The sequence below is a fragment of the Colletes latitarsis genome, chromosome 4 (genome assembly GCF_051014445.1).
Source record: "Colletes latitarsis isolate SP2378_abdomen chromosome 4, iyColLati1, whole genome shotgun sequence".
Classification (NCBI taxonomy): Eukaryota; Metazoa; Arthropoda; class Insecta; order Hymenoptera; family Colletidae; genus Colletes; species Colletes latitarsis.
The window spans coordinates 41,913,601-41,926,991 of record NC_135137.1 but is presented as its reverse complement, the minus strand read 5'-3'; the positions used below and the strand labels follow the sequence as shown (position 1 = coordinate 41,926,991).

General features: G+C 36.8%; 2 protein-coding genes and 1 long non-coding RNA gene across 3 annotated transcripts; 1 reads left to right on the top strand and 2 right to left on the bottom strand.

The window, feature by feature from the left end:
* Nucleotides 1-49: 49 nt before the first annotated feature.
* Nucleotides 50-7,981, bottom strand: LOC143340938 (uncharacterized). The gene is made up of 14 exons (XM_076763375.1): nucleotides 7,114-7,981; nucleotides 5,835-5,906; nucleotides 5,571-5,714; nucleotides 5,352-5,489; nucleotides 5,137-5,277; nucleotides 4,770-5,057; nucleotides 4,399-4,542; nucleotides 4,085-4,323; nucleotides 3,865-4,011; nucleotides 3,467-3,784; nucleotides 2,496-2,777; nucleotides 2,134-2,409; nucleotides 1,625-1,924; nucleotides 50-1,553 (listed from the first exon to the last, which is right to left on the bottom strand). Exons 1-14 carry the CDS (start codon nucleotides 7,353-7,355, stop codon nucleotides 1,426-1,428), a joined length of 2,859 nt encoding a protein of 952 aa, XP_076619490.1. The 5' UTR covers nucleotides 7,356-7,981; the 3' UTR covers nucleotides 50-1,425.
* Nucleotides 2,986-6,442, top strand: LOC143340946 (uncharacterized). The gene is made up of 3 exons (XR_013079531.1): nucleotides 2,986-3,320; nucleotides 3,351-4,026; nucleotides 6,044-6,442. It is a non-coding gene; the product is annotated as an uncharacterized LOC143340946 (long non-coding RNA).
* A 766-nt stretch (nucleotides 7,982-8,747) lies between the features above and the next one.
* Nucleotides 8,748-13,105, bottom strand: Rnf11 (Ring finger protein 11). Its single transcript, XM_076763393.1, has 2 exons — nucleotides 12,493-13,105; nucleotides 8,748-12,116 (listed from the first exon to the last, which is right to left on the bottom strand). The coding sequence occupies exons 1-2, from the start codon at nucleotides 12,619-12,621 to the stop codon at nucleotides 11,751-11,753; spliced, it is 495 nt and encodes a 164-aa protein (XP_076619508.1). The 5' UTR covers nucleotides 12,622-13,105; the 3' UTR covers nucleotides 8,748-11,750.
* Nucleotides 13,106-13,391: the final 286 nt, after the last annotated feature.

Sequence of the window (13,391 nt, the reverse complement as noted above, 5' to 3'; positions counted from 1 at the left end):
CTTGCATCTTCTTCTATATCTAGGAGTTCGCGGGTAAAGTACGAAAACACGACGAGACACGAGAATTTTCCATCGAAACGTGCAATCGTTAACGATGATCGATGTTCCTCTCGATCTTTTTCTTTTTATTGGAACGAAATCGCAAATGAAAACGAACTTATCGATACAGTACGTCTTCGCTTCTTGCACGAATCTGCTAATCGACACATTCGTTGCTACCATTTAGTCGGAAAACCGTCCGCCACAGAGCACAAAATCTTGTTTAAACCTCTCTGCGTGAAATCTGCCGGTTCCGATTTGATTGCAAGAAGGGAAGCGGTACCTCGCAAGCGCCTCGATGTATTAATTCTCGATCGAGCGGTCAAACGTCGCGTGAACGACGCCCGCGAAATGACCAAGGATATTAATACGCTATATCTCGCAAAACACGAGCGTTATATACTTAAAAGTTTAGTAAATATAATACTAAAAAGGGGGGAAAGTCGTTGATAGAAGCGGATAATATAGTTAGGCGCGTATTTTAAATTAGGCAGGCATCGATATACCTATCGGTAAAAATGAGCAATCGTCGTCGACGAATTAAAATTACCACGGAGCACTCGTCTAAGATGGCATTAATAAACCGGCTACGAATAAAGAATAAAGGGGAAGACAAATCGCGAAGTATCTATTACCAGCACTTTGGTGCAAAACAAATGTACATATGTATATACACACGTGTATGTATGTGTACGTGTTCGATGAATATGTATAATAATGTGCGCGGAGGGTATACGTGTACGTGTTTCTCTTTTTTCGTTCCTTCTTTTCCTCACTTCTTTTAGACATCGTTGAAACGTTATAAATATAATCGTCTAATAGTTTACGTAATCCTAAAATAAATATCTATCACAAAAGACTGGTCTATATAATAATAAGTGGCTCTTGCGTCTTACGGTATATCCCGATGTCATCGTACGCGTCGCGATCTTTTCGTCTCAACGACACCAAGTAAAAATCACGACGAAATCACTTAATCCTAAATATTTACAAATCATACGTAATTTAGTACTTTCATGTTTACGCTGCACTTCACGGCGCTGCGATCTCGCGACACTTGCCTCGATAATAAATACGACAATGAGACGCGTGCTTATCTCGCTATCACTTGTACTTACCGATAGTCGTGCGGGTACGCGATAGAATGAATTATAAGTATGGTAATAAATACTTTGTTGCACAATTACCGAGAAATCGTTCGGTTGTCGATTATGTCGTCATCCGAACATAACGACGGGATCGTCGGTTGTGCCTATTTGACATACTGTGATCGGTAGCGGCGATCATACTTGGAATCCTTCCGCATCGAAGGACTTCAAAGTAATTCGTAAACACTGGTGTAAGAAACGCGACGGATTATACAGCTTGCTCTCGTGATCTCTGCATTTAAACTGCACAGACGTCGTTCACGCGAACATGCCGTTCATGGTTCGTGTATCGTAACAGCGGAGCCCCGACGTTCATGGCCCCCGTCGTTTCTTCTTCGTTAGTCACGGAACACGTAACGATCTCCTCTGATAGCAAAATAACAGAGGAATTTATACGTTTGTGTCAGAGCAGGACAGAATAGAAAATTCTTACGTACCAGGTAAACATAATTGTAACTGATCGTTACTAGGACTGGTACTGTCGCCAGTACCACTGTCTTTGCTGTGCTGCGAACTCGTTTCCAAGTATAAATGTGTCTGCGTGTCCGGTAGCGCAGTCACAACGGCCGTCGATGGTTGTGCATTTCCATTTTGCACAACCACGTTCAAGCGTCTTCTGGTTTGATAGATTATAACCACCCACACTATGGACGTACCAACGGCGCAACATACTACGGTGATTATTATTAAACCCAGTATGTCGTCTTCGCTTACCGCGGCAGGACTAGAAGTAGGAGCTGCAAAGATCAGTAATATTTCCGTAAATTTAGTCGATGCATTATTTATTCAAACCAGCATAAATCGGCGTCGCAAATAAATTGCTGTACAGGGTATTCGGCCACCAAAAATGGGCGTGGCCGAACACTCTGTATATTGACTGGCAGATATCCAAATTTCATCCGATTTAGCATAAACTCTATCATAACTCGTAAAAAACGCGTTTCACCTGGTTTCACCGTGAGATGAGACGCACCGACGACGCTGCCCAAAGAATTGCTCATTTCGCATTCGTAGTTGCCCGCGTCGCTAGTTATGGTGTTGACGATGATCAATAATTGGTCCTCGGCAGTAAAGAAATGGCGCTCGGTAGCCTGCAGAGGATTTCCGTTTTTGCGCCAGGATAACTTTGGTCTGGGCATACCGCTGGCCATGCACTCCAAAACGATCGAACCGCCAACCATGATTTCTTTATTTTCCATCGGTTTCACGAACGACGGTGTTTCTTTGCGAGGAAGAAAAAAACACGGATACACGTAAAGGTTGTATGTATCGTAATGATAAAAATGAGAAAAGTTTACGGATATTTACCCAATATGGTGAGCGTGGCGTTCGCGACAATAAGGCCGGCCAGATTTTGCGCGGTGCAAGAATAAACGCCGCTATCGGCAGTTTTTACATCCACGATGAATAATACATCGTCGGTCGGCATCATGTGCATTCTTCTCTCTCTTGCTGCTGGAAAGTCGTTACCTCCGTCTTTCTGCCACGCTATTTGCGGCGACGGTTGCCCTTCTGCGGAGCATTCGAGGCGAGCAGTGCTCCCAGCGGTTACGCGTATGTCGTGCGGAATTTTCGAGAACGACGGATAAACTGCAAAAGAAAGATATTAACATCTCCGCGGCTCGTTTCCCTTTCACGCGTCGTTGGGGAGAAACGACGAGACCAACGAAGAGTCGTTAACTCCCACGAAAGAAGATACATTAAGCCCTAATCCTACCGGTGTACGACTTTGGCTCGCATACCAAGTTTGAATAACTGTAAGGCCTTTAAGTAAATTTATTAGTGGTACGTAAAATGTCGTTGGTACACGAATTTATTACGAACTTCATACATATTCGTAACTTGGTATGTGGCACTAAGTCGCACGAAACTCGGCCAGCGGGTTTTTTTCTTTTTTATTCCACGGCTGTCAACTTCTACGGTCGACGTGTCATGATTCATTTTCTTTGATCAGGTGCTAAAGGTCTAAACGATGAATTATTGTAAAACAACTTTTTAGCTCGCGTTGTCGCGTGATTGACGTGACGCAAGACTTACTAAAGTAAACTGCATGTATACATATACTACAAAGTAGAAGTATCGTAATGGTCGTAGATATGAAAAAAAAAAATGATTAAAAACTTCGAATTCATCGTATGTTTTCGCGTCGATTTGAAATTTGAGCGACATCAAGTTTAGGAGTTTTTTACCACCGTTTAAAATCGACAGTTTGTAATTCATTGATTCATTCGTCTGTCCGTGATAAGCACAGTCGTGTTACAAGTTCAATAAGTACTCACTTAAAATGCTTATCTTCGCCTTCGTGGAATACGTTGTTCCATAAGTGTTCGTGACCATGCATTGATATTTTCCAGCGTTTGCGTGCGTGACGTTCGTAAGGTGTAAAACTGACGATGCCTCCGTTACGCCGCTGCTTTCCATAGAGTCTGTATTTATTTGCAAATTGCCACTTTCTATTTCAACGTTATCGTGCTTCCACGTAAAATGTAACGGTGCGTTGGCGGTGCTCGTCGCGCGACAAGTCAATATCACTTTATCCCCTTTAATGCCCATCTGACTCTTGGGTTCCTCGATGATCCTTGGTTTTGGATATTCGTCTATGACAATATAAAATATTATTTAAGTTTAAACAACTAAAAGTAGTTTTGAAGTTTACGATTTAAAATATCATACTAACCACACGTAAAATTTTTGTGATGCAGTTGCGTCAACGACATACCCTGCAACCATTGCGGATATCCACAATATACTTCCGCGTCGCTGTATCTGTGCTCCCGTAACCACATACTTAACCACTGTAATCCACAGTCACAAACTAGGGCTCCTGTGATTAAAAAAGGTAAGCGTAAATTATCATCGAACATTTCTTAATTATTTTTACGTCTTCTGATACGTACTCGAGTTCATTCTGAGTTTGACCAGACTGGTCATCGAAACAAACGCATTTTCCTGAATGCTTGTTACATCATTACCAGTTAGATCTAGTTCGGTTACCCTACTCAATTCGGTAAATGCTTTCTTATTCACCGATTTTATTCTATTGTGCGCTAGTCCTAATTTCCATAAATGTCCCAGTAGACTAAAAGCGCCATTGGGATCTTCCACCATGTACGAAATTTTATTAAAGTCGAGTTCCCTTAAACAAAAACGATTGTGAGAAACTAACTCGTTCTCGCGAGTTTAACACGCACGAGCTTTTATATATACGTACAGTATCTGTAAATTCGGCGTTGAACTGAACGCGCCATTTGAAATGTATGCAATTTGGTTGTGATCAATTTTGAGTTTTTCTAACTTTTCTAAAAATTCGAAAGTACCCCGTTCTATGGAAGTTATTCCATTGTGCGATAGATCCCTGTAAATATTATAAATTAAAAATTATATTCGAACGCTATACTTGGTTAACCCATTCGAGACTATGCACGGCAGGTGCCAACATTTTTGCAGGTCTGTTTTAACCCACATGCTATGTCGTCGGCCCAATAAGGTAGATGTTACATGATCCATACGTCGAATTATCGATCTCAAATGTGTTAACGTTATAAAATTGATCACCGTTATTAATATAGAAATATTACTAACAATTCTACGATTTCTTTGCACAGCTCCCATGCTTGCGTTTCGATCGTTTTTATTCGATTGTGCGACAACGTTAATTTCTGTAAGCCGTCTAATCCAAACAGACCTCCTTTCCTCACTTTACTAAGTAAATTATAGTCAAGTTGTAGGATTGTTAAATTTTTGAGCGGCCAGAACGCGCCATCGTCCAATAACTCGATTTTGTTTCTCTTTAAGCGTAATTCTTTAAGATTTTTTAAACCCTTAAGACTAAGTCCTTGGATCATCTGCAACTCGTTTTTATTTATTTCCCTATAAAATAAACATTAATTTTTTTTATTTGTACATTTGCGGAAAAAGGGCGAACATTATAATATAAATAAATCCTCACAGTATTCGTAATTTTGTCAAATTTGTGAAGAGATCTTTTAATTGAGTCAGCTGATTTTTATTTAAACGTAATTCTTCTAATGAAGTTAAATTATCCAAACTTCCATTTTCTATTACTTTTATTTGATTTATATTTAAATTCCTGCAAAAAATATTTATGGTTGTACAAATTGTTTGGAAAAATCATATATATATGTACAAAAGTGATCTACATACAAATGTGTAAGACAATTAGGAACAAGAAAGGATCCATGTTTTATCGTGCTTATTTTATTTCCACTGATGTCCAGACTTTGAAGCTGCTGTAAGCTCAATAATGCACTTCCATTTATATCACTGATCAAGTTATGAGCTCTGCAAACAAATAAATATTGTTTACATGGAAAAAAATTGATTTCCCTTTTACAGTATGGAGCAACAAAGCAGTATACTTACAATGCAAGATGAGTCAAATTTTTCACAAAGGACAAATCTGGCACCTGAGTCAATTGGTTCTTATTCACTTTAAGTCCTTGTAAATAGGTATCTTCTGATAGCATGATTGTAAAGTTATCTCCAAATTTATTGGAGCTAAGGTCCCTACAAGTATCATTACTTTTATTTGTTTTTATTCATTTGTTTTCATAATACAAAATTACACAGCAGTATTATACTTTTTTAACTGCCATTAAATATAGAAGTGCTGCAGAAGATACTTACAATTTTTTGAGCTTAGTTAAATGTAACAGTGCATCAAATTCCAAACTACCTATATTATTCTCTCTTAGTTCTCTGTAAAGTGAAAACAACATTGTTAACATTGATTTATTTACTTCTTTTAATATTTACATTTTTACTTTTTTTTTATTATTACTAAAAGATATTTCTATTTTATATAATATATTTTCATCTATTTCTCTTTCTCACAGGAAGATTGCAGAATGTAATTCTACTGAACTTTAGTGCCTAGAAACACAGGCATGTAGCAGACACAAGTTGCACTAAAACCTTAAAGGTAAGGTTTTCTTCATCCAGATCTTGTTCTCCTTGACTCTAGGCTTTATAAAGTGACAATAGTCTGCTCCCATGCATATTGCCTTATATGGTCAAGAATTCCTGCTAATGTATATGTAACTAGGAGACTATCATTCTCATTTCACCATTTACAGAATGAAAAACAAATTTTTTACATCTGTCATGTTACTTCAGTCACATTAAATTCATACATGTTTAAAACAAAATTTAAAAAATATATCATACAAAGAAAATAGTGCATGCATGTTGATACCACCTTCCATACAGAAGATTCACTCTCATGGAATGCAAATTATTAGTCTGACATTAATTGACTCGTTAATTTACTCAAAGAAATTAAATATCTGTTACAAGTATTCAAGTATTATTGCAATGAATTGCACACTGACCAGTCGTTTCTCTTTCAATTGTTTACTCAACAGTTCTCTAGTAAAACATTCCGAATTAAATTTAAATCGAAGTAGTAATCGTTTATGATCGCTATCGGCACGTTACCAAACAAAATTACTATATAATTTCTAAACAACGTAGAAGCGCACGAACGAATCGGTGAAAAATAACGTTCGTTTCCTGCTCGATAAAACGAATAATGTTATCGCGTTTATTAACACAATGTTTCTGTTACAAATTCCTGTACACTATCTTATCTGCGTTAGATCGTGTTACAATAAATATACGTAGCTTTTCGACATTCAATCTCGATGATTCGTTGCGCGTACGCAAAGGCGTCGTACGATTGAGCAGAAACGAGGAAAAAAAAAAGAGGAAAAAAGCAATAATCGTATAAGTTTAACGTAACGATCGGCTCGAACGAACGAAAGGAAAAAACAAATACTGCGTAAGAATGAAATGCATCGAAAGGTTCGGAAAAACGTTTTATGTCGGATAATCCGTTCAAGACGGCGTGGCACCGTCTCTCGATGCTCGTTCTTGATAATAGGATAACGAGCGATTATTTACTCACAAGATCTCTGTCCATGGTGGTAGACCGCTGGGTGCTCCGATCAATTGTAAGCTACTGCAGTCGACCACATTCCCAAGGCACGCACACTCGACGGGACACTGATTATCCTTCGTACCATACGATATCGAGTCGGCACTTGTAGGGTTCGATGGAATCACGCATAACATCGATAATACAACGGCCGTCCATTTGCGCTTCCACTCGAATCGACGTACGGGAAATACTCGTTCCGAGCTCGACATCGTACGCGCCGTCGTATCGTTCCGTTTTCAAAACTTATTTCGTAATTGTACGTTGAGCATCGTCGACGGTTTTCCCCATAGCGATTCCGTAGGACGAGCACACCACACCTCGCAAAAGCATCACCATAATAACGAAAATGCCCACACCTCTTATCGACTGAAAACAAACTCGTTGTCTCTCAAAAACGCTCCGGCCCACACACCATGATGACGCCTACGGACCGATGCGAGACTCCCTGACTGATGATTGCGCGAGACCATTCTCTCTCTCCCTATTTACACAACATTCCAACCTTCGTGTTACTAGAAATCAACTCCATCCTAGTGACATTTTCTTCTTCGTCGAATTAGGACCGGTTCAAAAGCGCACGGCGCCCTGGGCAACATCATATACAGGGTGTTCGGTCAACCCTGGGAAAAATTTTAATGGGAGCTTCTAGAGGCCAAAATAAGACGAAAATCAAGAATACCAATTTGTTGATAGTGGCTTCGTTAAAAAGTTATTAACGTTTAAAGTTCCAACCGTACTGAATTTTTTTCTCGAAAATGCGTAAGATTTCGGGGGTAATAACTTTTTAACGAAGCCTCCATCAACAAATTGGTATTCTTGATTTTCGTGTTATTTTGGCCTCTAGAATCCCTCATTAAAATTTTTCCCAGGTGTGGCCGAACACCCTGTATGATTAGAGATGGCCAGAACTACTACTTGCGAATCACGTTCGTTCCTAATAACTTATTTCGTCAGAAATCTGTTCTTAAAATAATCGTTACTTTGTTGCTGTAATATAAACAGTTTAATCGTTGCGTTAGGATGTCGTTCTAAAGTTAGTAGATATCCAATGACCATAGTCGTGTTAGAGTTAATAGTCTTTTTGTTAAAATCAGGCAGCAGGTTATACTAAATCATTTGGCGGGCTTTATGTTATGCATCCTTGCTATAGTACGTTCCATGAGAAGATGAAGTTGCATGTAAATAGATCTCATCGCGAGGCCAAAGTTTCATTGGTTCCCTAGCCAGGAATGTATCGTTGATATAAACGGCAAAAAATCGTAATAATGTTATATTTACGAATTGAACTCATCTAGGAGCAATTAAAAATTACGTAACCTCGTCTAATACACTTTTAAGTTCAGCAATTTGAAAAATTTGTTCTTGAGCATAATATTACTAATATATTATTATTTGATATCAGTATATATTTCATTCTGTTAACAAAATGCATATAGAATTGTAAAATGGTTCGTTGCTGTTGTACAAGAAAATAGTAACTTGCATAAATTTCATAGTAATTGTATTTTCTCAGGAAATAGCCTCTTGCCAATACGATCCTGCCAAGGTCACGTGCATTTGTTTGAATCCACTTCATTGTCTTGTGGAATGTACTACAACAATAAGATTAAGATAATTTATTGGTATCTATGGGTTCACACCCTTTATGTACATATAGAGAATAATCGTATTACAAAATATTTAATTACGATGGAATATGAATACACACCACATATTTTATAGTATAGTTCACGCAGTTCGCAACGCTTTATTCGTATCATTTATTAGTTAAATGAGAGTTAAAAGTCAGCACTATGACTGTTACATACGTATTAGCCAAAAAGATGATTCGATTTATCGGGCCCCTAGATCGATATTGGTTTCATCATGAAACTTTCATGTCATGAAAAAGAAATATTCCTAATCAATCTATATGATATTTGATTAATTCTAATAAAGGAGGACACGTAACATATCCATTGATAATTTTAAATAAAATGTAAGGCCACAATTCTACTCTCTATGGTTATGGGTAGACACAAGTTGGCCTAATCTGCTAGCCATTATACTCAGAAACTCATGTTGTACTATTTCCAAAAGTACAATATACTTCGATGTATTTACAATAATAAATTCAAACATTTAAACAAAACTATATTTTTAATTACATTGTCACGAAACAAATAATAAAATTCAATAGAAGTTTGCAATCTTATCCATATCCAAAATTTTTAACAAAAACCGTTTATTTGTCTATGTTGCAAAATCCCAAATATCTTTGATAATATATATTTCGCATTAACTTACGAAAGAAAAGACATTGGTAATTTTCATAGAAAATTACATAACAATTACTCATAGTCATAAAAAAGCTACAACTAGTAACACAAATAATTTATGTACTTACTGATAGTTTTAAATTCGATAATTCTATATTGATATTAATCGTTATTTCATGTTAATTCGTGAATTAAATTCGTAAATGTTTGACTTGTATATTGTAGATGCTGTAAATATTAAATACAAGAAGGCAATAGAAATTAATAAGAGTTGTAACAATAAATTCGATTTTATGTATTGAAAGTGGGTACCCTTCAACCCTCAAACATTTAATAGTTGATTCAATGCCTACTTGAGAAATGATAGTATATTATGTTTGAAAAATTAGTACAAAAAAATTTATTAACATACAGTTCAGTACCAAGTAAAATTCACTTATGGAAGGGAAAAAGGTATTGTGTGGTAAACTCAGTAGTTCTTACTAAATATTTATATTTTAATTAAATCGCTATTCCTATATTTGCATTTTGTCAATAAATCACTATGTCACAGCATCATTTTCCTCTTTAAACAAATCAGCAACATTATATGTGAAGCTTTTATAAATCATTAAAATATTCTTACCCCCATAGGAAATGTTTAAATGAATATTATCATATACATATGTATTATACATATGATGTATGTATATGTATATATAGTAAAAATTTCGGTCGGTATACAAATATATGTATACATATATACCAATTTCATACAATGTATATATACGTATATTATATTCATCGTATGAAAATGATCGAAATTTTTTTTAGATCTTCAGTGATGTGGTATGCCAGAAAACAATGATGATAATGGTCACAGGCTGATTGTTTTTATCACCACAAAAATTTCACTTCCGAGCTCTAACTTCATATCTAAGTTAAATAGATCCTCTATTATGCAAGTTTCAAATTCGTATTCAGATTACATCGAATTCTGAATCGATTTTAAATCAAGACGAGCATTCCATTCTCTCGTGCTTCTCAAATTGAATTTGCATTACAATTCAATATTGTCGGGTTTAACCATACGAAAGCTCAAAATACATTTTCTTCGCGAGTATTTCTATACAAGTAAAGTTCTTTTCCCACGTTTGTTTCTTTTGCGATAAATAAAAATCAATAACAGTGATCCGTTGGAAAGCATTAAAATAATGTTTGCTTGACCAATCCATTAAATCAATGATTCCGTTAAATGCGTTGCCGTTGCTTTTGTTTAAAGCATTAACAACGCGATACGCGTATAATAGTTTTACTTCGCATACACGTGCGTTTCGCTAAACGCAACTTAATGCACATAAACATTTCAATGATATGAATACAATTTAACAATATGTATACATATAAAGGATGTTCCGTTATTCGTAGTACAAATTATACTCCAAATACCGAAACACCCTGCATAAAAAGAATATACAGACAATATCTGGTAAATAGTAACGTAAAAATACAGTTACAAACAGCCCATTTTTTTCACGCGGAATAGCTTTAAACATAAATAGCAAATCTCTGAATGCCAATTTTTTTGGTTTGTATAGTTTTTAAGCTACATCATATCCAATTCTCGAGGAAAAGATCACCTACGCATTTCACGATATCGTTATATTGAAATAAGAGTTATTGTATTTAAAAATAATGAGATTAACTTTGTATGTCGAAAGATATAATCCAAAAATATGTTTTTTTTAGTTATCTGGAAATATGAAACGATTGCAATTATAGTTCAAAATATATGTACGTAGCGTGATATTTTGTAGTACGTCATATTGCTCACAATATTCACAATGTGTATGTATAGTTGTCTAATGCTACTTGACCAAATAACAAAAGTCAAGTAGATACTAATTTATTTAACTTAAAATAGCTTCAGCAACACGCTGTTTACATCTTTCAATTGCTCCGTTTATTTGAGCATAAAATAGAACATCTTTCAGCTGTATGAAAAAAAAAAAATACTTCAGATCTTGCAGGAAACTAACCGACTATAGCAATTGCTTTCTGACCGTAAATACACCATACTGTGTTTGCAATGATCCGTATGGAGAACATTACCCTGTAAGAGGGAATGACCTATGTAGGAAACATTTACAACTCTTTATAATACAAGTATTATTATTACTCAGCACGTGCGCGAATACGTCGAATACAATGGCAAATATAATTGGCCATTAACAAGAGAAGGCCCCTTTACTAGTTGGAAGCCATTATACGCGATAGTAAAATTAACGGTTCTTTCCAGTTGCTCTGTTTACCATGATAGTATAGTTTGATTACCGATTAGCTATACCAAGTTGCATCTTTGCGACGTTAAGTGGTTGGATGATACGAGCTAATCAATGCTGCATCTACTGGTTCCATACACGATGGGCATGTCAGTGAACGTAGCAACCAATCATCGATACAAAGTGCATGGTAAGTATGCATACAGGGTAAATAACGGACTTCTTCTCCAATCACCAGCTCCATCATACATATCACACACTCTCCCTTTTTAGTTCCATCGTATTCACGCATAGGCAAATGTTGGATAAGTCCTATACGTTTTGCGACTAGTACTTGCTGCTCTTCTTCGCTCAATGTACCAGGTCCGCTAGTTGGTCCTAGTGTTACACCAATACCAATGCCATGGTGCATCCTTGGAACATTTGATGGATAAGAAAAGCGGATCACCTCCTATGGAATCAGAGGTAAATATTAATTATAAATGGCAATGGTAGATTTTAAATTGTCAATGTTATAAATTTCTTTGTTATAAAGTACAAAACATATGTAAATTAGATTTAAACTTTTTTTTTTTATTTAAAATTTACACATAAACAAAACAACTAGATATCATAGTAACGAAATTAAATTGTTAAAGCGAATGTACGTAAATTTTTATATAGTTTATATATCGGTACTCGCGATGCTATAAAAATAAAAAGAGAAATCGAGGACATCAAGAGAAAATACAGAGTCAAGGGTCGACATGTTCGCAGGTTCGACACAGATAAAACAACGGAGAATAGAATTTGCGATCGGTCGACGATAAAAGCAGAAATGTAATTACATTGGTGAGTATTGGAGGTCCAAGGCCTTCTTGCGAGGAACCGATAGCCAACGTAGGATCGGGATTGTTACTCAATAAAGTGGTGTTATCTTGTTGACTGCCTCCAGCACGCTTTAAACAATTTCCCATTTTGATGAAACGTTGGTTACGATCTCGCGTTTCTCAAGCAATGCACCTCGATTCGTTAATCCCAGCGTCGATTAGAGAATCGCAACAATTCCGACGTGGGACATTATAAGTTCTGTCCCCATCGTAAACCGCTTGTTTTTCCGTCAATTTTCGTCAGGGGATCGGTCTTGGTCGAACCGAACGGATGACAGTTCGCGTCTCGCGTCAAAATACGGTGGCGCAAGCCATTACTAGCAAAACATCTTCCGTCACGTATCCGTACTACAGCTGACTCAGGCGCTGGCTGAGCTGAGCGCCTTACGCATCCAACGAGACGCGATCAAAAAAAAAACGCAGGCTAGTTACTCACAGGTTGTGCGGAAAAAACACTTTTCGCATCTCTCGCACTACGTTCTTCAAACGTTTAGTACACACCGCTGCTTGCATCCTGCTGCGTAGAATATACTTTGCCGTGATTCGTCGTTGCAACAGTATCGCATTTTCCAACGTCCAATCAGTGAAAAACGTTTTCGCGCGATACAAAGAGTTTGCAACAGCATTACTCATACGGTCCGTCCGAAAGACACTCGGCAACTAACCTACGATTGGTTCATCGAAACACCCACATGTCGTAAAACAGCGCTTTACGCTGTGCTTTAATTTAAACGCTAGAATGGAATAGATCTTATGTTTATCGATCGAAGCAGCGATTACGGATTTTTAATTTGGATCGAAACACGTTTGAAGAACAGGTACAAAAGTATTGTTGCGAAAGCAAAACAGTGAACACG

Coding starts and splice junctions, on each gene's coding strand:
- LOC143340938 (XM_076763375.1), bottom strand. CDS start 7,355: ATGTCGAGCTCGGAACGAGTATTTCCCGTACGTCGATTCGAGTGGAAG. Junction 5,907..7,113: donor CCACCATGGACAGAGATCTT/GTGAGTAAATAA, acceptor TTCACTTTACAG/AGAACTAAGAGAGAATAATA. Junction 1,925..2,133: donor TCATCTCACGGTGAAACCAG/GTGAAACGCGTT, acceptor TGATCTTTGCAG/CTCCTACTTCTAGTCCTGCC.
- Rnf11 (XM_076763393.1), bottom strand. CDS start 12,621: ATGGGAAATTGTTTAAAGCGTGCTGGAGGCAGTCAACAAGATAACACC. Junction 12,117..12,492: donor GACCTCCAATACTCACCAAT/GTAATTACATTT, acceptor CTGATTCCATAG/GAGGTGATCCGCTTTTCTTA.